Below are 26,045 nucleotides of genomic sequence, written 5' to 3'. Positions count from 1 at the left end.
TAGCTATTCCACTACATAAAAAATAACCTGGCAGGATGTGGGGAGCCTCAGTCAGCGTATTGGCATATACAGCAGTGACATTCATTTCAGAGATTTCCTCCCAAAATCTTCTCCTCCATAGGAAGGGAAGCACCCCCTGTTCAGCCCTAAAGAGACTTACAGATCTACTCTCCCCATTTTCACCCTACGTGTTCTTAAGAAAAACAAACGCATGCTTAGCCCCAAGATTCTGAGTCAAACAGCTAGGTATTTTATACTAACTAGTGCAACTCAGCAAATATTAACATCTAGATTTTAAAAATAAATGCAACAAAGACTACTAACCATGACAAAACATGCTTCTCCACCCTTGCTGAGAATGCTCACTTCACTGTTTGAAGTATTTCTTTTCTTGCTGTTAAATACACTTTTTTCTTAAATGCTGTATCTCATTGCTTATGCAGCAAAAATTCTTGGTTTTAGAATCTGACAGCCATCTAAAAAAAAGGCGATGCTTTAGAAACTAAGCTGAACCATCTATAAAGAAATTGTAAAATTCAATGCTAATGATCCATTTAATTCTTAAATAGAATTCTGTGCATCACTGATGAGCCAACCAAATATATGTAATATCCATTGCTGATTCTGATTGAAAAATCAGTAACATGCAATGCCATCTTTATCTGGAGGGCCTCACTTTCACTTCCAACAAAATTTGCCATTTGCCTATATTTCGCCTACCAAGCAAATGAATTAATCATTCTTTCGCTGTTGTGCCTGTAAAAAAGAATAGTAAACACTGAGCCTTGAATATTTGTCTGAATCTAAATATCTAAATATTTGTCTGAATCTGCATTTATTCTCTGTATTAACATAAACTAAAAATGCAACAAGCAGCTTTAACTCACATTTCAAATAGGAAGTACTGAAAAGGCCAGTCCAACTGGTACTCAAGTTTTGGTTTTAAGTGCACCAGAAGAACTATAAAGACATGCAGAGCAAATGATAGCTCATTATTAAGCTCAGAAGAGTACAAAAGGTAAACCTGAACTGCCATTTTTGCACTGAAAGGCACTGTGATGCAGTGGTGCTGCCTGAAGACCCTCTAGAGCTGCGTGCTCTGTTATATACCAACAAAACTGAGCTGTTAGCACCTCAGCTCTGTGGGTGAAGGGCTGCCAAGACTGCTGAGGTACCAGGTTCGCCCATGCACTAGTTCTCCCCGTGTTCCCAAAGAGCACTACGACTTCTTTGCCAAGTGAGAAACCGCAAGCTATAGTTTGTGTTAGGAATAAACACGTCAAAGGGAGAATAAACCTCAAACACGCGGCTGCAAGCAAATAGGCCACCAGTGCGCTGCAGAAGGCAAAGAAAAGAAAATTTTGAGATGAGACATTGGGAAAATCCTAGGTTTAGAAACAAGCATTACATTAGCAAGCATTAACACTTCTTTATTTTGTTTTCTTTTTATTAACAGCATTTCCAGTGTTTAAGGTCAATCATCACCAGGTTCCACAGTTCCAAGGTCAGACTATCTGGCAGTCCTCTCAAGGAACATGGACACTTGCATTTCTACCTCATACAATCCCCCAAAGTAGCAATAACTTTCTTAACATTCACCAGCTTGAAATAAAGATGTATCGAAAACGTACAATTTATTGTTAAACCCAACAACACTTCGTCTTTTCCCCATGTATTTCATCACAGCGATATAAAATTCAAGGTCATTAAGTAGACATCATATTTTTAGAGTTTCACCTCAAACTCTATATGTAGACGGTTTTGACATCCTTTTTTATTACGATCTTGATAGAATTTCCCTCAGAGAGATTAGAATGATCACTGATTAAGTTTTAATTATTTAGGCCCATACTAATGCAAAATACCAACAAAAATAGCATAAAGCCTTTAGTGTCTAAATTTCTAAGAACGGTAGGGTTTGTAATCCTAAAATATTTAAATGTAAAGGGGCTTTATATCAAGTACTATAAAAGAGAAACATTGCCACTTACTGGCAGTACCAACGTCTTTGCAATATTTGTAAGCATTTACGTGCATCTTTCAGAAGCTCTATTAACCTTTACACTATTTGTCAATAAAAAGCCCCATTAACATTTAAACTGTGTATGCCCAACTGTCTGCTTCAAACAAGAATCAAAAAATAGCCTGTAAGAAGCAGTTATTTATTACAGATGGCAGAATGGGGACTGCTCACGCAGGAGATTTCAAAAAGCTCCCATTTCTTAACATTAAAAAAAGTAAAAAAAAAAAAAATTAAATCGGTCATCAATGGGTAAAAAGGCGTCACGCTGCCCAAGCAGGATGTGACAGCGACACCGGCAAATGGGCGTCACCACCACCACCGCAGAGCTGTGGAACGAATAGTGCAACCAGCTGGAGCCACTTCAGGAATACACCAGGTCTAAAGAGACGACGTTGTGTATGAAACTGCAACTTAAACACTGCTTGTGCAGTCGGATCTACAGAACTTACCTGACAATAACAACTAGCCTTACCTGACATTAACCACTTGTCTTCATCAGGCAAAACCTTGATTTTAATCAAAGGTAACATAACCATTGGACAAGAACTGAAATCACAGCTGTGCAGATGACAGACTCTTCAATCAAGCTGCTGAACTAGAATTGCCAAAGAAATAATTCACCAGTTCATGTATGTTCCTCAAAACTTTGTTCCAAGCACCACTGATGCAGTAAAATCCCTACGTGCAACTTCTGTAAAGCGGGCATTTCAGAAGCTAAGGAAAAATCCAAAATCTAGAGACTGAAATTTAAATCAAGCAGTTTATTAGCACTGCTTTTACAATTCACTAATGAAGAGAGCATGATGTGCCACTGAAGAGAAAAAAAATGCATGAATTGTCTTCAAGTATGGGAGATGCACTCACAGTGACAAGAGAGGCATTAATTTAATATGAAATCTATAGACTCCATAGAAAATTTACAACCAAGATGGAGCTGGTGTGACAAACGGCACTCACGTAGCAATAGCAAAAATGTAAAGTCCGCAAATTCAATGAAAATGTGTTTTAGTGGCTTCGTTTCCTCAGGCTCCAGTTTGACAGAGCACCACTTCACTGCAATTGTGCCTTTCACCTCACGTCCGTCTTGTTTTCTGTTTTTTCATTTGTCTCTTTGCATCCTCTGAGCCACCGGCATCAGATCCTGTCTGTCCAAGAGCACGTACTCCTTGCAGCCGAGCTGTCAGCTGTAGCAATAAGGGAATAAGCTGGGGACAGAACAAGAGGAAGCCGCTCGTGATTACGTTGGTATGGAAGGTCTGAATGAAACGTTCTTTAGACTCATGCATCCCCAAACAATCAATCTACTGCGTAAACAGCACATCTACAAAGATATCAGAAAACGGCAGCAAATCCTGGGAAGGAATCAGACCAAACTTCTAGGAAATTCTGATCAACAAAAGCTAAAATGATTGTCAATAACATTTTTTCCTGCAGCCATCTAGCCAAGAACAACAGTTTAAGTCCTGAGTCTAGAAGATGGCTACCATTTTCAGTGGCAGCACTTTCAGTACCACTGTAGAAAATCCTGGAGAATCCCACATTCTCTGCTCTTACCCATGCCTGAGAGGAAATCAAACCACACAGACTAATTTCCTTTTCCTTATCAGCTAAACAGAAATCCAGTCAGATCACAGCAGACCGGAAGAGCATGGTTTGTTAACAAAGACAGAGGGGGTATATGGTAGGTTGTTACATTCCTCAAGACCTTTACACTAGAGACAGGACAGTATAAAGCTAAAGAAACCAGACTCAATGACTTGCAATATTTATCCAGTCCGATTGTTCCTGGGGCCAATAAAATAATTATTTTCATTCCTATTATCACAGAGTCTGGTCATGTGAATTTGAATGATGCTCTGTTGTTTTTTTTCCCCAGAGCCATCAAGCAAGAAGACAAAAGAGAATTCAGAAATGGCACTGGAACTCATCTTCCCATCAAGTTTTTTTAAAGGAAGATAACTGTCCAAAAACTTGGCTCCATTGTGGCTTTCCTTGTCACATAAGGTGACTGCTGAGCACATCTCTCTCTGGATAACAACCTCAACAACCCCCCCACTTAACACAGTACAAAGTATTCAGTGATAGGAAAATACTATTTGGATAAGACAAAAAACTCATGGCCTACCTTATCGTGGTTGTAACCAGCCAACAACAGAAGCAGTGTCAGTGGTAACGCAATGTAAGACCCTTGGGCGATATCTTGTTCAGGCAGCTTTCTCTGCAAACAGAAACCCGTGGATTATTTTTTTCTTTTTCAACACTCATTTTGACTATGAAATCCTTCAGCTTTAAGCAACATCACCAACAGGATCACGTGGCAGGTCCAGCACTTCCCATATGACTTCCTCCTAAGTACTGCTCTAAAATTTACTTTAACTTCAACGTCAAAGCAGTCCCCTTGATCAGATTTTGTTCATCTGCTGCTTTCTTCCTGGGGTTTGCTGTTTTTAAAGCTAATTCACCGATGGTCTGTCTCCGCTACCTAGTCAACCTGGTGTGCTTTGATTTACCTGTCACGTGCTGCCCACACTTCTGTGAACCCAGTGACACTACAGCAACTACACTAGCACAACCTCTTTCAGGCACATCTGCATCCTTCATGTATAACTTCCATTTCATGTTTCCTTCATGTTTCGCTGGTGCAGAAAAAAGCTAAATCATTTAAGTATTACAGAACAAACACTTCAGTAAGTGGACCACACTTTTCAGAAGTGCAAAAAGACACTTCTCTCTCTCAAGGGAGTTTTCCCCTGATGCCTGTGTGTGAACGCCTCTGCTTTACCCTCTCTATATCTGAGCTCCAATAATGAGAGCTCTCTTTTTGGCCTGGTGATACTTCTTTCATACACCAAGAAGTCCTTAAAGGAATTCTCACAACAATCCTTTCTCCTTCAACCCCCAGTTACTGCATCTTTCCAGTCAGCGTCACAGCTGCAACTGCTTCCTGAACTCCCTACCTGTCTCCCATAATATACCAGGTTATTCCATCCCTGCCTGATACCTTAAATGTGGCCAAATCCAAATTCATGGTCACTTTAATACCCCTCATAATCTCTTAATATTGACATTAATAGAAATTTGAGCCAAGACCACAATATACTCATAGGCTATACTACCAGGCATTGCTTGAACACTTGAATCTTCTGTACTTACAGTGGGACTAAAGACCAGTGTAATGTGTTTGTGATACCCGATAGCGGTGAACGAAACTTGAGGCAGGGTGTAATCATACTGTGATTTAGACAATGTAGAATCCAGGAGCACCACGTAATTCTGTGGGTAAAGAAATACAATCAGTCCACGGCATCACTGACAGTCTGAGTTAAAAATCGGATTTAAAGACAAAAGTCAGTTTAACAGGCTTCAATTCTTCCGAGACACTGGGCACTCCAGCACGGATACAGTACTGTAGGCACACCAGAAATAACACTTCAATGTCCTTAGCGAAAAAAAAAAAGGGGGTGGGATCTAAGCTCATTATTCAGCAATATTCTTACCTCTCCATCTCGGAGCAATGGTGGGAAATGGAAAAACAGGGACAGGCCTAAGTTGACTGTATGAATTGGGTTGTCAAGATTTTCACTCTTGTAAAGCTTCACCTATGAGGGGAAGAAGAAAGACAAACCAGGTATTTCTAAGCCTGTACGACAACAGATATTTTGATATCCTGCATCTTAAGGGATAAAGCACTTCAAAATTCATCACGTGTTTTATAAACAAAGTTGTCAAGTAAAAACACCTGGAATTGTTCGGATCCAGGATGTGAAAAGTCACAGAAAAAGGCTTCTTACAGAACTTGAAATAATTTAGGCACGATTGATGTCTGACATTTCCACACACCAGTGTATCAAAAGTAGTCTGTGCTGTGCATCAACCAGAACTGAACAATTCTTTTAAATAATTCCAGCAGTTTCACAGGAATATGGAGCTGGGGTTGTTTCTTATTCCCCAATAGGCTCCTTCTGCTTGATTTCAATTTCTCTACACTTATTTAACAAGCTAGACATCCTTGCAGCATTTGCACCAGAAGCCAAAAGGATCACAGATGCTTAGCAAGTTTTATTTCAGGTCAGAGTGCAGTCTTTTGGATTTTGAAAATCTCAGCTTTACTGTTTGTCTCATACTCTCCCTGATAACTGTACTTTTAAATTCATGTGTCCTATGGTATCGTTGCATTCACATGGCATCTTCTTGCAAGAGGACGTGCATGTCAAAAATTCCAGGCAATTCAGGAACTATTACAGTTCTCTGATACAGAGGACTCCTGCACCCCAGTGTCTTGCTCTCCCTACAGATGAGACATCCCTAATCAAGGGAGCAGACCAAGAATGTACAGGCCAAGCTGAGCAAGTATTTCTTGAACATAATTCCATGAAAAATGGAAACACTGAAGTAAAGTAGTGAGGAACACTGGAATCTTAATTCCATCTGGAATTCAAATTCACTTTCATTAAGCTATTAGTCATAATTTGAATGAAATGTGCACTCTGGGTACTGAAGAATTTCCAGTGGCCTGGCAAAAAAACCTGTGAAACCAATGGCAAATACAATTGACAACGATGAAAGGCTTGAACTTACACACAATGTGGAGAGATATTCAGAAGATGTAATTACATTTCCACTTAAATCAAACTGATTAATTTGCCGGAATGCTATGATATTAACATTATCAATGTCACTGTTCCCAACCTGCAACATAAAACACAGTCGTGTTTTTACCAAGAACAATTAACAGGGGATGGTTAGCACAAAAAAAATATTGCTCAAGAAGTGAATTTTGCTTTATATGGTGAGAACTACTCTATACCTTTATTCTTTCACAGTCACAAAAACTATACGTCAAGAAATGAGAGCGTTCTTTTCACTTGTTTACTGTTTTTGCTTTATTTTATCTCACTCTCAAGCTGTGGTGCTGACACACAATACAGGGCTTGTATTTAGAGCCAAGTTGCTGAAAGCCTCTTGTCTAAACAAAAATGCATTCAACTACATTGCTGCTGACAGAGCAGACATAATGCCTAGAAAGATGCATTTGATATTTAAGAAAAAGAAAAAATTACCTCAATTGCGCGATGCTGTGGTAAAGCTCTTTCAATGTGATCATTGCCTTCAGCTTTGAGTTGGACATGATACACACAACCAGGCTAAAAGCAACATTCAACGATAAATACCAACACTGAATAATACATACTTTCATTTTAGAAGACAGTAAGAGATTCCATTTAAGATACACCACCCAAACAGATCTAACTCTATCCAGCTGAAGTTTTCCTTATCCCAAATGGAAAATTTAACTCAATAACACCATTAGGGAGGTTTACTGCCAGCAAATACAGAAGTCCCATCACAGACCTAAGTTTTTATACTACTATATCTGCTGTGAAGTGTTTTAGCTAGAAAGAAATGCATTAAACAGGATTAAAGCCTCATGAAATACTGCTTTCTACTTCAGCATTATTTCTTACTCCACACACAACGGCTGCAGCAATTCAGCTTCCATGTGTTCTGCAGAACAGCCTAATTCACACAAATACTGTACAATCACCATCATACACACACCCGACACCCTGCTAGAAATACGCTGTCAAGGGATTTTCACAAGAGAGACCAAATGCTTCCCCAATTTCTTTTGCCTAAGCAAATTCACTGCTACAGCACTTGAACGCTGCTAGGCACGTTAGACATTCAGTACGCTAACATGATGGGAACTGTTCCGTGTTGCAGAAGCCCATTACAGCATGGTGGCAGCAAGTTCCATAGACTTAGTATTAAATTAAGTTTTTTTCCCTCCTTATTACAATAAATGTTCGCTATGTGACCATGTAACAGAGCAACTGAAGGGAATCTAAGCTGGCAAACATGACAGGAAACACAGAATTGGTAGCTAATTAGTAAAATGCCTTTTATTGCTTTTTTATCACACTAAATGAGAGTGAGTATTCTAATCCTTACCAGAAGGCCACGTAGCCTGAACTTGCCCTCTTCATCAGTTATCGTGTCTTCCCCGTAGATGCTACAATCCTTCTGCCCCACAGCTTCTACTGAGACTCCCTGCTCAGGCTCTCCATTTAAAGAGGAAACTGTGCCATAGCAGCTAGAAGTATAAAGAGAACCAAGTGCTACAAATGTGCAGGTACTGTTTTGATGCACATTTTAAAGATATTTTATTATTATAAGTCATGGAAAAAATACATAATATACTGAATATGGCACAGACAAGAAAAAGGGAATTTATAATGTATATGTAAAATTTGTTTAATGCCTTACAATTAGCTGCAGTTCAGAGCACAACTTCAGGAATCCAAGTTCCTTGACCTCCATGAACAACAGCACTTACCCCTGAGGGCAAGGAAAGGAAGGAGCTTGAAGTCAGATACCTGAATTAGTCTACTGTCCCTAGAGCAGTCCTCTCCTGTCCCACTGGACAAAGCACAAGCTGCTTCCAATGCCACTGACAAAGTGCTTTCACAGCAATATTTCTCGTTACAGCCCTGCCATCTGGGCTTAGCTATATATCCACATGCATGAGAAAAGGCTGAAAAAAGTACTAATAGGCAGCATAATAGTTAAATTGTGCCTTCAAAAGCACCCTCCAAACCTTCAGAACAGAAGATCAGGTGAAAATACACATTTTGCACAACACATAGCATTTTGCATTGCATTTCAGCTCTACTAACCTGTAGGCTGTTCTGTAACCAGTTATCCGAATTTTAAGATTCTGTCCTTCCTGGACTTCAATCATTTGTGATGATGGTTCAAAGCGAAACTCTTTCATCATGGGTTTAAAATAATATTGCCCTGGACTCTGCAAAGAGGCATAAAACAAGCTGTTTACTGATAGTGACACAAAAATCCACCAACTCCAAACAATTGTGTTTCTGCAAGAGCTCCCTTATGAGGTAAAGTTCTCTGCCACAAATGCAGGTTAAAATGGTTGGAAAATACAAGCACTGAAAAACAGGGAGCGCACCGTACAATAAATCAACACAACTCTATCACGTGATGAAGCCTGAAGAGAGAAAGGAAACTATGGCCCTAAAACCTTACCACAAGACCTCAAGGACATGAATGTGACCAGGAGAGAAAAACATCTCCAAGAAAATTATTCAGGCATATCTACACACAAGTACAGAGTAATAATTAAATTAGATTTCTTTCCTCTCAAGACTCTCAAATGATCATCAAGAAGTTGCCTTGTTTTGTATTTACCGACTGCAAATTACTGAGATCAATCAACATCATCTGCTACCTGTTGCTAGCAGAAAAACCCCCAAACTTTCACTTGCTACAATTTTAAATGCTGTCCACTCTGAGGGACCTACATCCCTCATTGCGGGTTAAAAGTTCAAAGGAGACCATACTTCCTTACTTTCCCCTGCCACTGAAGACAGCATCCCTGTTTTGGAGGGCAAAACAACACAGCACTGCACATTCAGAAGAATCAATTTCAACTTACCAGATTGGAAAAAGTCAGCATGCCATTATCCTGTGTAAGGAGATTGGACCGAAACACTCCTCCACTGAGAGACAAGAGAACTCCAGCAAGAGCCTGGTCATCCTCTGATTTGATCTATTTTTGAAAAAACAATAGTTTCAAGTGTAAACGAGGGCTGCTTTACAAAGATGGGTTCAATTCAGAAGACCCTTAGAGAATGCGCAGATGCGCTGGCTCTGAGCACTCAGCTGTAAGCAAACTAGCCACATCTGCAGCACATCCCCTCCTGCAGGACTGCAGGGCTACAGCAGCTCGTACTGTCAGCATCTGGGCAGTCACAGCTGCACACAGCATGTGCCACCACAACAGTCATTCTGTCTCTGTCACTTCACAGGGCATGCTGGGGGCCAGAATAAAGTATCTCAAAGACTAGAACGAGGTATTAATTGGACTAGCTGTATTTGAAAAAAATCACCCTGAGGGATAAAACTCATTAAGGTGGTCCAACTCTACAAAAGCAAATAAAGCCAGTCCTTCCGACTGCACGCTCCAAGTTTCACTCTATAAACCTCGCAAAATATCTGCAAGTCATGATCCACAACTAAGCTCATCCTCTGAAATTTGTTTCCCCGTGACAAAATTATCTCCAAATCTCGCACCCACTTGTGTTTTGCTGGGACATGTGGGTTAACTTTTTTCCCTGCCTAGCTCTAACTGCACATGCTATTCATTCAGAACCCAAAGTGTTCAGAACATTACCTCAAATGTCACCCCAGCAAGAGCAAAAGCTTTGAAGTCCCCAACTGTTCCTTCTACTGCAGTCAAAACAAACCCTTCTTTCTGAGCAGTAACTGTATATTCCAAGTCACTGTGGAGTGGCCCAACACTTCAAATAAAAAGAAAAAAGAATCTATTTTAAGAATCACTGGGATATCAAACACACATTGTCAAGCCACCATTGCACTTCAATTGAAGAATCCAAAAGATCGAAACAAATCTGTTAATTACCTGTAAGCACCTTTGTCATCGGTGAAAACTGTGATGAGTGGGGAAGTTGCTCCCTTTTCACCAATGACAATCTCAACACCTTCCAATTCAGGATGAATTCGCCCTTCCAGAAACAAGCCTGCTTTTCCATGAATCTCTATCAGCTTTCCAGGACAAGTCTCTTGGTCATTGCAAAGGGGATTTAAGACAAATCAGTAAGTCAAAATACACTCAGCATTCTGTCTTTTAGCAAGAATCTAACTACATCCAAAGTGATCAGTTGATTTTGTTCTACTTTAGAAGAAGAGATCAACCCAGGCAATTGTATGGCCTCTAAACACACCTTAACACATCTGAACAGCCACAAAATCAGTAACTAATTTGCAAAGCTATAAGCCCATATCCAAAACAAGCATTCTGGATTTGCCAAGTGCTCTGAGGATTCCTTAGGTTACACATACTGCAGCCACGTGGAGAAGATTCCATCAATATTCCCTTCTGGCTGATACGCCACTGAGCTGTGACAAAATTTCTGGAGATCAAATTCAAGTCAGCATATGTCATGTTTAATGACGTAAGTGAAGTTATATTTCTCTCCCTTCCAATGTATCAAGAATGTGCACAACAGAAAGGCACATAAATGGAGTAACAAACATTTTCTAGTGATTTCAAATAACTAGAAAATCACTAGTATGTTCACTTAGGAACCTGAGGGCAAGATGGACAAGGTGACTGAACAAGTAGCATCAACTGATTGGTGATAATCGTCACAATTTTGAAGTTTATTTTTTCATGAATATTTTTATAATTATAATTTACTACAAAGAAAACTTAACAGAAACTTGAATTTGATAACAAACTCAAAAGGCAAACATTGCTATTGCACAAGTTTTTATAGATAAGAGTAATAGGAACAATTCTGAAAATTTGGTGCAGTAGCCAGAAATCTAGTCCTTCCTCTTCTGCCAGACGGTCTTTCAGCACTTGGAAGCATATTCTGCTGATAAAATCTGTATTTGCGCTCTCTACTAAATGTACACGCTTCCAAATTACAGAGTAAAACTGGCCCAAAGAAATGGCTGCAATTGAAACTTTCTTTACGATACCCTTGAAGAGCTATTCATACATTCACCTAGAAGGAAAGAGTTCTGTCTTAAAAATCTACTCCTTTCAAACTACATTTTATTTATGTTTACCTCCGCTAACAACTGTTTCCACATAAGGCGGGTAGAAGAGCAGCTCTTTTGATGATGGTGTCACAGTAATTTTCTCTCCAGACCTAAAAAACACAAATAAGATACAATTACAAAAGAAACGGAATTAGCAGTTCTCAAGTAGAACACAGTACTGCACATTGACTCAAGAAAAGCACCCATCTAAATAAACACCACAAGGAAAAAATATCAACAATAACATAAGCAAAATTCATATTATGCAGTCCTAGTTTCCGTTTAGCTGACAATCAACAAGAACCGACACAGGTACCCACACAGCAGCTCTTTCCTCTATGCAACTTGTCACTATTCTGTATAGTGGAAACACCAGACAATAGTACAAAGAACACACCTTGTCCATGGGAGCATGGTATTACCTTGCCCAGTATGAAAATTCATACAAGAATGGTCCTTGCAGTTCCTCCACCATTTCTTGCACTGGTGGCTTGGTCCCTTCCTCCTCTTGACCCTTCTTCTCTCTCTCCTGTCGTCGGGCCTCAATTTCTGCCAGCTGCTGCTCCCTACGTAACTCCTGTACAGATTTCAGGGGCCCTAAGACTAGGGCAGGTTCACTATCAATGGATGATCTGAAAACATGGAGAATAAAATAAAATCATTTCCTTTCATATAGAAGGATGAGAGTTTATCTGTTATTTACTGCCTTTATACCACAGCAGACAAGCCTCAGGATTTTTTTTTAAATCCATTTCTTTCTGTGTGTTTTACTCTAAGCATAACAAACTTTTAATCTCCATATCAATCGGTTACTACTAGAAAGGCTCACTCAGAGAGACTACAGGTAATCTACCTGGCCTAGAGGGAAAGGACCTACTTGCAACTTTCAAATTCTGCCCCATCATGCTATAACCATTCAAGAAGATACGGGCCTGTTGCCTCCTCCTCCTCCCCGTCCTGCCTCGGAATGCCACTGCAGAGCCAGTGACAACATGCCTACATCTCAACAGCTTCCCGGAGTCCAGCATCTTGCTTAGCTTAGGTTTTGCTAAGTAGAGAGTCTTGATTCTGCACCAATTACCAGACAGCAGCTCTGCTGCAGGGACAACAACCTCTCTTGGAAGCACTTGCAAGTCAGCAGGAGCGGCAAATTCTTCAGGAATTAAGGAATTCAAAGGACCAGTTTGCAAAAGTATCTTCAACAAAGCCCCAGACTTACAGAGAAAAACTAGAACTCCAAACCTGACAAGTTTAATACAGAAAGCATGAATTACATAAAATAAACAAAAAGACTGCTAAGATCACACTTTTTTTCAGTACTAGGCACTTTTCCCCAGAACCTACCCCTCAGGAGTAGAGTATAAAAGGAGAAAATAACTTCTATCACAAATCAACACTTCCAATAGCTAGCAATTCCCAGGAAAATTCTGAGTTCTAATATGTCTGGCTATATATGTGAAGTATCCAGCTCTCTTGTCACTGTCCACTGCAGATTGCTAGGTAAGTTAAATCAAGTTCTTTAAATCAGTCCAGAAATTGCATCGTCTCACTTTCCATGATCTTACATCCCCTTTCCTGCAATTTCTTCTAGCCTCCAACCATCCTTTGTACTTATCTTCTGTCTTCCCTACAATTGGCTGAAAAATTGTCACAGAACATAGCAGAATTCTCTATGAGGAGGGAACTAAAATGATCACCACTACTTTTCCTACAGCCTCTTTAGAATATCAGGATAGTCCTGCTTCAGTCTTCACCTATATTATAGTTTGTCTCTAAAAGAAACAAACACTATTGTTCTATCACACTAAATCTCATCAAGGCTTTAAATTCTTTCTCTGCAGTCCACAGACAACACAGAAACGTACCCACTTGTTTTTGTCTTAAAACCTATTAAAAATTTGCACAGACAGGCACACAGTCTCACAATTTTACAGTGTCGCTTTTCAAATATAACCAGTCATCATGAATAATTGTTAAGAATCAGCTTTAGTTTCAGTTGGATTGAGGTTGGGTTTGTTACTAACTGAAAGTTAACAGGTTACCACCATGGATCTGGTACACAAGCACAGACTTTTAAAAACAACTGTTTTGCTTTTAAGTCCAGAGTTGTTCCTTTCATGCTGATGCTGCTTCACAAACTGGACTTTAGCTGAAAAGGCAGGCTTGAACTGAGACAGTCTCTGGCAGCTGAGCTGCCTTCAAAGTACTTGCTAATTGTCTCCAAAAACCCAACCAGCCTAGGTCAGTATAATATTCACCTCCTCACTACATGGTTTTTAAAATCCTAGTGGCTCTCTGCTGTCTCAATGTTTCTTTTCCAGCTGCTGTAGTTGCAGTTATAGGTTCGTTAAAATCAGGGAACCCGAGGCAATGCTCCACAGGTAGTTTCTTCTCTGAAATTATGTTCTCTACACTCAAAAAAGTTTGAGAATCCATAGTCTAGAACAAGTGGACATCAGCAGCGCATTAATAAAGCACTTGTCATTATCAGACACTTCCAGGCAGATCTGGCATTTCATACAATTAAAGCTGTTCACAAACCAGTGCTCCCTAGTGAGTTGTCTGTTCAGCTAAACATAAATTGGAGCATTAGTGTGTAATCACACTGCATGGTTTTCCTTTTATAACCCTCTTCACACCAGTAACGATGCTCTAAAGCAGCAGAGGAAACAAAAATGGAAAAAATAGATGCCAATGCTAAAGAGCTCAGACCTAACCTAAAACAATGCCTTCTGAATTTGGAAATTTCCATTCAATAAAGTGTACAAAAGCTCAGAAAATCATTCCTTTTTACTGTGACACACAAGTAGAAAGGGACTATATTGAAATGATGTGAGAATGCTCAAAATGAGGGCTGGGAATTATCCATCTACGAAGAACTCAAAGCACAGCTTAGCATAAAAACCTCTTGCAGTCTACAGTTTGAAGCCAATCCTTTAGAAAGCTGCCACTGTGATATTAAAACCAGACTCAAACTTTATGAGAGATGTCTTTTTTTCCCCCCCATTTTTATAGCCCCAAGATTTCTTTGCTCTTACTTAATGGTAATAGTCACATCCATCAGCTTATCTGTTACAATCGTGCCAAGGACATGGTGTCGAACTGCAGTGAGCGTCAGTATACTAGGAGACGATCTGTAAATTAAAGTAACAAATAGATAAATTCAAGGTTCCCCTCCAAGAGACAATAACCAAATCTTATTTAGCAGAATTTTTGCTCCCATCTCTATGTTTGAAGCACTTTGTAAGAGAGAATATACAAATTACACAGCAAAACTGTAGCACTGAGATGACAGTGTATTGAAAAGAGAGCATTTTCCAGCTCTGAACCCCAAAACACTGCATGACATTGGTCCAATCAGTTCCCTCCTTTGTGCTTCCTGCTTCCTCTCAAGCTTAAGCTAAAGCAGAAGGACATTAAAAATTCTGTCACGCTGGACATAATTCAACAAGATGCCCCAAGTATAATGATGCTTTGGTGGCAAAAGGGGGTTTCTGCTTCCCTCCGTTCATTCACTTTGTGCTGGCTCTAATGGTTGGCAAATCTCTCTTTGAAGTACTTTTAACCTACTAACACAGCAGAAAAGAATGAGATTTTAATACTGAATTCATTTTCTGTCACGTTCATGAATTAGAAGTAGTCTGGGAACAGAAATCCTCTTTTTTGGAAGCAAAGAGCCATTAAGGACATTGCCAGACCATAACCTATAAATAACCAATAAAACATGGCTGATTTAGGAAGACAAACATTGCTTGCTTATGATTAGCATGAATATTTATTCAGCTCGCAAAAACTAATGTGAACAGAACCAAATCATCTCAGAGTCACAACACTAGGGACGTATAGCAGTGCTATATGCCTCCTAGTAAATTTACTATTCTGGTTTTGCATTTCAACTCTCACAAGCGATCAACATTTTCCACTGAAACAGCTCTGCTTTGTTACAAAGTCAAACCAGCTTTAAACATACATGAGGCTGACAAAAATATCCATTTAAAGCAGCAAAAGCATCTTTAAAGCCCATCATTAGTTGATTTTTTTTTCATAGACTAGAAAGGGCAAGAGAACACTTGTAAAACCTTGCTAGAGCTTCCCTCTGTTGGATAGAGACGGTCATAGCAACATATCCTGAATTGCTGAAAGAAAGCAGCTACAGCAGAAGCTTTATGAGAGCATACTGATAGGCAAACGATCTTACGTGTCATAGGTGTAATACTCATGTTCAAACTGGTGGCAGGAACGTGGAGTCACTTCATATACACCTGCAAACATTAAGTCAAAGATGTAAGCAAAACAATGCCTCTCTGAAACCACAACAGGATTTTATTTTTTTCAAATACCCAGCAGTATTAGTTCACTGCTTATTTTTTCATTTCTTTAAATTAATATTTTTGAGCTTTTACCTGGCTTTGAAAGACAGAATCTATTAACTCCTTTGGACAAGTTATAAACACCAACGTTCTCTGGTCCGTTTCCATCCTGATAAAATTCCTGTAAAGCCCCAACAGAATTCACTATTAGTAACTACCAAACAACAAAAAGAAAACAGTATTTGCCTAAAGATATATTAATGCTTCTCTTTTATAGCAGTTAACAACACAAGAGCATTTTACCACATCTAAGAGACAAACTCCAAAGCACTTTAAACTTCAATGTCACTGTGCTAGACGACTCTCTAGAGGCATAAGAAAGCCTAGAATCCAAGCATAATCCAACCTAGGTACACAAGTTCATTAGGAAAATAAAGATGTTTACATACCAGTGTAATTGCATGAGAAAGAGAACACCTCAGCATGTACCCAGTCTGCCTGAATTCTACTCCTGAAACATCTTCCTCCATAACTTCCAACTCCAAAGACTTATTCTTCCAGCACCAGTCTTCATGTACAATGCTTACTAGAACAGACACCACGTAAATCATTTTAGCAATAAAAAACTCTGAATAAAGGCAGGCTTTGCAGGAGAAAAAAGCTTTTATCACTCTAATTTCCCTAACAATAATCATCAAAGCCAGATCTAGAACGATGACTGCAGTAACAGACCTGGACCACAGCACTGCAGCTTTACCAGGAATCCAACACATCTCATAACTGAAAAGCTATTATAAAAAGAGATAATTAAGTCTGGTCACCCTGGAAGGTTCTGCAGCGTGCACAACCATCGTGACAGTCGGAGAAACATAGAGGACATCAGAACCTAACTAACTCCAATTTCACCTGGCAGAAAGACATTGATTTGCATACAGGAAGAGCAATCTGCGTATAGTCCTTCTACACATTTCCCTGGAAAACTATTTTAACAGTAGACCAAGGCAGGCTGGCCAAAACATGTATTGCTCTTAGGAGAAGCACTCTGGAAGCAGAACCAGGGTGTGCCCCTATTCTTAGGCTTGGGACAAGTCACTGCATGACAAAGCCCTTTTTCCTCACACCAGCCATGTAGAACCTGAAACACAGGGGAGTAGCTGCCTGTAAACTAATAAAAGGGTTTAATGTACAAGATTAATAAAACTTGGTCTACTGGTGTACAGTATTTTTCCAGATTCTCAACAGTTGGACTTCATGATTCTAGAGGTCTTTTATAACCTTAATGATTCTATGAAGTTTCAAAATTAGTTCCATGTTGGATATACCATAAATGGTATCAATAACAACTAAAGTATACAGATTAAGTCACAAATTTAGCTACTATGCTTACACTTCAAGGAGTTCCCCATAATCCTACCTTTGTGCTTGCCAGGTAGCACATTTTCAAATGTGAAGGCCACTGAGTCCATGTTTCCAGAGAGCTGCAGGTTGCGTTTTTCACCCTGGCGACTCACAGACTGTAAAGTCACCACCAAATCACCACAAGCATCTGTACAGAAAAGACAGCAGAAAATGAGACTGCATCCTAGCTTGTCAGCTTTGCCTCCAAAGCCCCCACACCAAGCAAGCCTTGTGTATATTAAGATTAAAATGATTACTCTCTTCCAGTAGGAACACTTCCAATTAAAACTCATACTTTTCTTTCTTAAGTACATGTTTACTACTGCTTTTTTGCTTTCTTCAGGAAATTCAAGACTGTTAATATTCATTGATCTACGGCAAATAATAACCAGAGGCCAGCATTAAATCCCTGGGTCCACCTTGCTCTGCTGAGACTACAGGGGCCAGAAAACACCTAGGAGACAGAACACCTAGTGCAGAGGGGATTCAGAGAGGAAAAAGGAAGGGTTATAAGTGACAGGAGTCAAGCTCCAATCACCATTTGCTGAAATCTGTGAGTAATCAAGGAAAACAGCAGGAGAGGACCTTAGACTAAAATAAAGGCAAAAAGCTTACACAAGAAAACGGAGATTGCAAGCTTCTGGTAACAGCCTGACCCTCTATCCTACAGGTTTTTACACGCACTGCTTTTTTCCCCAATGTCTTTTTTGCCTCCAGTACTTTTCTGACTGATGAACAGTATCTCTAGTGTCAGACAGGAACATTTTCTTCCAGAACTTGCCCATCTTCTGGGGAAGACAAACAGGTCAGAACACCTTCCCGAGGAAGGAATATTTGCCTATTCCTAACAAATATTAAAAATAAATACATAACTTTACTCCAAACTTTAATAAGGTACCTTATTAGGCTGCAGGGTCTCCCCAGAAAAGACCTGCTTTACCTGCGCGCCAGAAGTTAGTGGCTTGATCTAAACAGCACTCATTCCTACACACACTGCTGATGTTCTCTGTTTCCATTTCCACTTCACTTTCAAAACTGGCTTACCTAAACAGGAGACTTTCCCTGAGACGGATGCCAAAAACTGAGAGAAGGTCACGTCCATTACTGGTCTGTCTGTAACTGTAACAGGGAACATTTTGGGTTTCAAAGCCAATCCTGCTCTGGTCTCAGCCTCTGGAATAATTACCTGCAGAGTATATGACATCAGGACATCACCAGCTTTTAAATACCAGTCCAAATACATCCACGCTGCTAAGTTCAATCCACATACCAGAAATTAGAAAATGGAAAATCACTGTAAGTCCTAGGCAAAGCAATACCACTCTCTAAATCGTGCTTTTCAAAGTTCTGTATTAAAACTTCTTCAGAAGGACTTCAAAAACACTGAGCTAAAAAATCCTCCAAACAGCTTAGCTTCAACAGTCTGAGTGAATTTCACCGCAAGATGTACCGTTGCTGCTACGCTAGGCTGTTTCGTTATCTACAAGGACAGTTAGAAGCCTTATCTTCCATTGTGCACTGTTTCCCACAATGCAAAATTCATCGTGGTTGTGCTAAAGCTTCGCTGTGACCTATAATCTCAGGAACCATTTAGGCAACTGATAAAGGTACAAATTACATATTCTACTAACAGGATAATATATTAATTTAACAAGTAATTTGATGAACACCACAAAAAAGAGGAGGGAGAGATAAGAACTTTCAACCTCAGTGGCCTGATGTCCTTTCAGTAAGTGTAAAGGCCAAGGAATATGGGAACCTCAGCTTATTAAGGAAAACAAAGGAAATAAATGTAATTGTTTAAATAGTGTAAACAGGATAAAAGGACCAGGAAAATCTAAATTCAACTTTCAAATTTTACAAATTAAACGTTTGAAATTTTCTAAAACCTCATGACAGTTCTACAGTGAAGAAATCGAAACTCATTCTTACCTGAACATTGTATGTACCCGATTTGGCCTTAAAACAAAATGCTCCGTGATGGTCAGTTTCTGTTGTAACCAATGATGCTTTGTCCTTTTCTTGAGGCATCATTGTGACCTTGTATTTGCTAATCTGTTTGACCGTGTCAGGGAAACGAGTTACTGAGATCCGGCCACACACACTGAATCTGTAACATAAAAGCCAGCCATCGGAATAAGTATATTGATTCAACAGTGCTCATAAAAACATACTTGTTTTAAAACTTCCATAAAGAACAAACCTCACTATATTTAGGTACTAATCCATGAAAAGGAATTAATTTCTCCAGGAAGTGTTTGTATAAAAGAAATACTCTAAGCAAACACGGTGGAGCAAGTGCAAACTTATGTTTTCTTTTACAATAAAGCCACCATAATGTTATGTTTTTATTTGCCAGCAAGTTGCTTTGCTCTTTCTCCTCACCAACCACATCATTTCAAGCCATTTTTCTTTCCTATTTTAATTTTTGGCTAGGCAGGCAATTAACTTAGGGTTGTCATCCCTCAGGTCTTGAATGGTTTGAAATGTTTTGCATCAGAGACCTCAAACATCAAGCGAGAGGTTAAGAAAGTGCTGTAAGCCTTAACTAGTACTGAGCAAAATACTGTGGACAAAACGTTATCCTACAACTCATGGTGTCCTATTTACCTTTAATTTCCTGAGCAGTATTTAGCTCCTAACAACAGTACACAAGTCTGGGCATGACATGGGAAAGAACTATCCATTTTCAAAACCCTGTCCACATATCAAATTACATTTTCATGACACCAGTACTTACCCTGTTGCAATGATGTTTGCTAGCTGCGGCGTATTTGGTGCAATCTTCACTGTAATAGTATCAAAGAAGAGATGCTCCTTCCTGGCATGAATTGTGTATGTACCTGTTGTTATGTTCTCGAGGCGGAAAGAGCCATCAGCTTTTGTTTTTACTGTAACAAATTAAAGAGATGAGGTAAAAAAATGAGCACGTCTTGATGTTCTGTCCTTGCGTGTCAAAAGAGCTAGAGGGAATTCACTGCTTTAGGCTATTTTTAATTTACATTGTGTGACAAAGAAACAGTATTATGCCTTCTTACTAGACCAAGCTTCATTTCAAAGCATTTCAAAGTATTTCAAAGCACAATTTGGCATATGGTTGAAAGAAAATAAGATATTTTCTACAGCAAAACAAACTAATACCTAACACTCTCATCTAAGCCAGAAAGTACAAAATAAATCAACTTCATGAAAATCTGTTTAATATTTCAAATACATTGCAACAGAAGTAGTGTATTACCCTGAAGACTTAATTCCTTCTCGCACGCTAGTCTGTACTTAAGCTTAATACAGGCTTCCCTGTAGCAACAAGGACCAAAATCACCGCATACCTTTAATCTGATTGTTCAGAGTCACAGTAGCATCAGCAACTCCTTCTCCCTCAGGGCCATTCAAGACCCTGCCTGTGACAGAGAAACCCATCACATGGAAAACAGGCTGAAATAGGAAAATAATTAACATTAATTTTTATTCAGTAAAAGCAAACACAGACCTATAGCAATCAGCACAGACTGTTTTACACACATATAGAAAGGAAATTTATTTCCAGCTTTCAGAAGAAAAATTACCAGGATAATCACTATGAAAGTACATATCAACCTCCAGACACACTGTACCCCAGCATACAGAAACAGATTCTCAATTTACCTGCATCAGTGCAGTTCAGAAGACCCAAGTTACAGATCATGGTGCCAATACACAGAGCACTCTGCAAACCATACAAACTTACAGGCTCCTCTCCAGAGATTTGAACAAGTACATTTAAGGAACCTGCAAGATTATTGCCTCTTTGCAATATAAAATGAAATATACAGAAACAGACAGCTTTTCCCCATTTTGATTCTTTTTAATAAAACGGATCACAGTGTAGAAAGGTAGCAGGATGCTAGATATTGTCTTCTACGCACTGTGCAAGAGGGTATGCATAACTAATGTCTTTAAACTTCCTACAAACAAGCTTTGCCGTAACACTGCTTTCTGCTAAAATCTGTTACACTTCTTACAGGAATGAACAGCACAAAAAGATTATTTCCTCTGAATGCCTTACCTCAATTCGTAAACTGTCATGCTCTACAAGGAAGTCTAATCTAGATGGAGCAACATCAAAGGTAATTCTCTCTCCCCTGTAGAACGGTATCTGAAAGAAGACACACTGGTTTGATTCCTAAGAAGCTATGACAACAGAACAGTTTTCCTTTACCATTTTCCGTGTCCCTCCATCAGACACCTCTGTGAAGGGTTAAATGGGGCTGCAGGCTTCCTGGAAAAAATAACTCAGACTGATGGAGACAAGAATAAAGGCAGTATATCAGATGGAAACAAGATGAAAGCTACTTACCACAGTGTATTTCCCACTTGGCAGAGAAAGAAAGCTGAAAGACCCATCTTCTTTTGATACAACATTGCACAAGTAGGATAGAGACTCATCTCTTGACTGGAATCCATCCACAGGAGAAATATTGCAGCCCACAACATCCTGTGGCAATACATTAAATACACCTTTTTTTATCATGGGAGAAGAGAGAAAATAAATTAAGGGGGATGTGGAGGGTTAAAAATATACTGTGAATGGAGGACAGCAAGTACAAAACCATTTTAGAGGCAAAGTTTCATAGCATGGCTTCCAATTCACGCATAGCTAAAAGAGGCAAAAACCAACCAATAATCCACTTTATGGTAACAAGGACAGAAAACTGGGAAATTCACGTCCATGTGAAAAATCACATGTATACAAACGCTCAAAGGCCTTGTTGGAAAAAAGAAAAAAAAGACCAAACTCAAGAACTAAACAAAAACAATACAGCTGGAGGGGTGTACAGCTTGTGTTTCCCGTAAGCCAAGGACAGAGATGAGCAACTGGACAATATGAATCTAGAAGCTATTTAGCTGCTTCTTATTTACATCCATACTCATTATTGGAAAGGTACTAATGCACCATTACCTCTTTAGTGACCGAAGAGGAGAAAAGGAGAAACATGACCCCTTTCATTGGCTCTCCATCACTTCTTACTGACCCAGAAACATTGTAGCCAGCAACAATCAGAGGGTTGGCAGCATAAGCATTAGAGCTCATCACCCGTACCACCGTGTTTGACTGAAATACAGAAACACATACGTTTACATCAAAAGTAGGCATTAGGTCTTATTTACAGCTCCTATATAACATTCAGGAGCTGAATATTCAACAACAGAAACAGAGGCCAGACCAGCAGTACTCAAAGAAGGTCCACAGGTTTTTCAAAACACAAAGATGCTAAGGCAAATATACATAGCAAAACAATATTTTTCCTGCTTCACTAGTTTAGGAATTGGTTGCGATCCCAGACCTCCTTAGAAGGCAAGCATTCTGAGAGAGAAGGACTAGAGCACGTGCTATAATATTCAAGCTCCTGCAAAACACGTAGGATTAGATGACCGAAAGCAGGAGCTCATTTGCCAGTTATTCCCCAGCTAGATCCACTATCACCAAACTGGGCCTGTATGAGGCAGTTTCTTGATTACCTAAGTTAGATTTACAAAAACTTCATTAACGTCGCCCACCCACAAAAACCCTTCCTCACACTACTTGATCAAGACAAGGTCTAGCAGATCCACCCTTACTGAACAGGTAAACCAGAACTTTTGCAGGCTCTAACCTCTTTCAACAGCCAGGTAGGATGAGATGCAAAGATTTCATATTCACCAGGAAGCACTTTAAAGAAAGCAAACCTGTAAGGCAAGAAAGGTCTCTTCAGAAGTAGTCACAAACATTTGTTTACAGAAAAATAACTCAGACTCTATACACATTAGAAAAAAAAAACATTTCAAATCCCAGTCAATATGGCAGAATCGAAAGAATATCATGTAACTGAACAGTATGCGCCACCGACACTCACTTTCCTCCAGGCTGTGTAATAGTTGTTTGTATGTTTATGTCACTGCCAGCGTTTCTCAGTACAACCTGGACTCCAGCTGGACCTAATGTCTGACCTTTGCTGAGAACCTGTCAAAATGAAGAGAAACCAGAGAATAAATGAATAAAGATAATTTGCAGAGCTGAAGTAGGATGATTTTAGGAAGGCAGAATTAGCATAAGATGGAATAAATAAAGATAAAGGAGTCTAACCTTTCCATTCACAGAAAATCCTGTGAACACAAAGTTAATATCACCTCCCTTTGTGCAAATGTCATTAATGCCATCCACGTGAATGTCTACACTGGTTGGTTCTGGAGGAACAATGCAAGAGTACGGTAGTTAGTGAGAGAGCAATCACGAAGCAGTCCTATTTTAGCTTTACAAAACTCACACAACTCAAGCACACAAATGTTGCTCTGGAAGTCTTCCCTCAGCAAAGTTAAAAGACCCACAAATCCTGATGTTGAGTAAGCTCTTCCCCCCTCCCACTGCAGCTATTTCTGTCAAAACCCCACATTCTTTCAAATCACTACAAGGGTTACTTTGTCAACGTCTACCTTATAGCTTTATTTTTGTCTGCTACAGTGAGTACGTTTTAGTTATTAGAACCCTACAGCAGGGCTTATCTCTTCTGAAAAGTATTTGATTTTCACTGCCAACTGCAAGTTAGAGATAGTTAAGTCCCACATGGCAGATACACTGTCCTATTGTAAGAAGACATATATGCACTTACCGAAACTCCACCCTAGGGGAGGCTCAATTTTAAGTATGAAATCCCCCTAAAAATAAAAATGCAATAACTGTCTTCATTGATCTAAATTCAATTTAGCCAAAGGATAAAAAAAACCAAGTTAAAACACAAGCATCACACTGCAAAGACTAATACAAGATTCAAGTGCCCCATTTTCCTTTCCTCCTATCTAAGATACCTGCTCAAAGAAGCAACCATATCAACCAAGGCAGGCTGGGATGCTGGGCTCACGTCCAGCCAGCTAAAAGCAAAACTTACATATCACCACGTTTATACAGCTTCCAAATCAAACCTGGCTCATGTTCAAGCAGCTGTTAGAAAGTGTTCAAAGCTATCTCTACCTGCCCTAACAGATGCGCTCTGAATCAGCTTTCAGCATTTCCAGTGGGAGGTCCATTCTGCCCAAACACGGGATAACAAGACTTCAATCCTATTAAAAGCTCTGCACCAAAAAAGTACTAATCTACACAGAGATCCTCTTTAAATCACTGGGCACTGCATATGTTCTGAACTTCATCCATGGAAAGGCTCCAAGACCCAAGAATGAAATCACTATGATCAGAAAGCATCTTACATCCTTAGATTTAGAAGGGAAGGATTTATTTCTGATCCCTAAGTTAACTAGCTCTTTATAACAAAACACTTAGATCATCTGAAGGCAGCTTGTATTTAACCCGAATGCAAACATTTTTCCAGTCTAAATAGACAACAAACTTAGGAAACAGAGCTTCCTGTATCATTTTCTTAAGACATTTTTAATACCTGTAATTAGTCATTCAAGTTATTTTCAATGCAGTCACATCAAAACACATACTCATACACATCTATTTTCATTTCTATGAGTAGATAACTGAAAGCTTTATCTGTACACTTTAGGACAGATTCTTTTTGTGCAGGATTTGTACAGCTTCTGGCACGCGGTTGCTGCAGTAACACAGGCCCCACTGCTGCAGTCACCCAGATAAACAGCACAAACGCAAGTGGGTCTGGCGAGTTACCTGCCTTTGCTATGATAATGCACAGCACGAAGAAACAGAACAGTCGCATCAGGAACAGCTGAAAGTTTGGTCCAAATCAAACTCAACTATAACCCTACTCAGATGTTTCGTGGGTGGGTGTTTGTTCTGACACTGAGTCTGCAGGCAGCTTCTGCCTCCAGCACAGGGTGGACAGCACTAGTATCTCAGTCTCTTACCTTATCATAGAGGGGAATCATAAAGTAGCCGTTGTTCGGGGCGCAGTCTGTCTGGTACTTCAGAGTGCCGTGTTTCGTATATAACTTAATCTAAAAGAAAGAAACCAAAAGATCTTTTAAAGAATGTGAGCAAATGGAAGCAGGTGTTCTCTAAGCAAGCGCTCTCACACAGCAGGGCGGGCAGGGAAAGGCTTCACCCCAAGAAACAGCAAAGGGCTGAGTTCAACCTCGGGCTCGGCAGAAAAGGGGGACGGGATGGGGTGAAAAGGGGGGACGGGAGAGGGGGAAAAGGGGGACGGGAGGGGGGAAAAGAGGGACGGGAGAGGGGGAAAAGGGGGACGGGAGAGGGGGAAAAGGGGGGACGGGAGGAGGGAAAAGGGGGACGAGGGGGAGGAAAGGAGGGACGAGGGGGGGAAAGGAGGGACGAGGGGGGGAAAGGGGGACGGGGGGGGAAAGGAGGGACGAGGGGGGGAAAGGGGGACGGGGGGGGAAAGGGGGACGGGGGGGGAAAGGGGACGAGGTGGGGGGAAGGGGACGAGGAGGGGAAAAGGGGGGGACGAGAGGGGAGAAAGGAGGGACGAGAGGGGGGAAAAGGGGGATGAGGGGGGGGAAAGGGTCTGAGGCCCCGCCGCGCAGCCAGACCGCGGCACCCACCTCAATGAGGGAGTAGTTGATCTCCACGTCGGACTTGACGAAGCCGCCGCAGCCCACCACGATGTCCTCGGAGCCCCGCGCCGGGGCGAGGCCGAGGGCCAGGCTGAGGGCGCAGAGCAGCCACCCCGCGGCCCGCCGGGCGCCCATCGCGCCGCCGCCTCCCCCAGCGCCGCCGCCGGCCACAGCGCCGCCTGCTGCCCCCTGCCGGCACGGAGGGCAACGGGGCCGAG

The 26,045-nt window shown here is 40.4% G+C and overlaps 1 protein-coding gene across 1 annotated transcript; it reads right to left on the bottom strand.

Moving 5' to 3' along the window:
• Positions 1–1,414: 1,414 nt before the first annotated feature.
• Positions 1,415–25,962, bottom strand: LOC138727758 (BOS complex subunit NOMO1). Its single transcript, XM_069870527.1, has 31 exons — positions 25,816–25,962; positions 25,162–25,251; positions 23,949–23,994; positions 23,426–23,526; positions 23,196–23,302; positions 22,956–23,028; positions 22,262–22,414; positions 21,659–21,796; positions 21,368–21,457; positions 20,652–20,757; positions 20,063–20,213; positions 19,255–19,432; positions 18,367–18,508; positions 17,339–17,470; positions 16,374–16,510; positions 16,018–16,105; positions 15,813–15,876; positions 14,653–14,748; positions 12,037–12,246; positions 11,642–11,724; positions 10,467–10,626; positions 10,218–10,344; positions 9,480–9,593; positions 8,701–8,828; positions 7,976–8,117; positions 7,084–7,167; positions 6,602–6,712; positions 5,521–5,622; positions 5,177–5,296; positions 4,149–4,241; positions 1,415–3,228 (listed from the first exon to the last, which is right to left on the bottom strand). The coding sequence occupies exons 1-31, from the start codon at positions 25,960–25,962 to the stop codon at positions 3,097–3,099; spliced, it is 3,645 nt and encodes a 1,214-aa protein (XP_069726628.1). The 3' UTR covers positions 1,415–3,096.
• Between the last annotated feature and the right edge of the window lie 83 nt (positions 25,963–26,045).

The sequence above is a fragment of the Phaenicophaeus curvirostris genome, chromosome 16 (assembly GCF_032191515.1).
Source record: "Phaenicophaeus curvirostris isolate KB17595 chromosome 16, BPBGC_Pcur_1.0, whole genome shotgun sequence".
Taxonomy (NCBI): Eukaryota; Metazoa; Chordata; class Aves; order Cuculiformes; family Cuculidae; genus Phaenicophaeus; species Phaenicophaeus curvirostris.
Note: the sequence above shows the minus strand (reverse complement) of the source record. Positions and strands in the feature narration are given on the sequence as shown.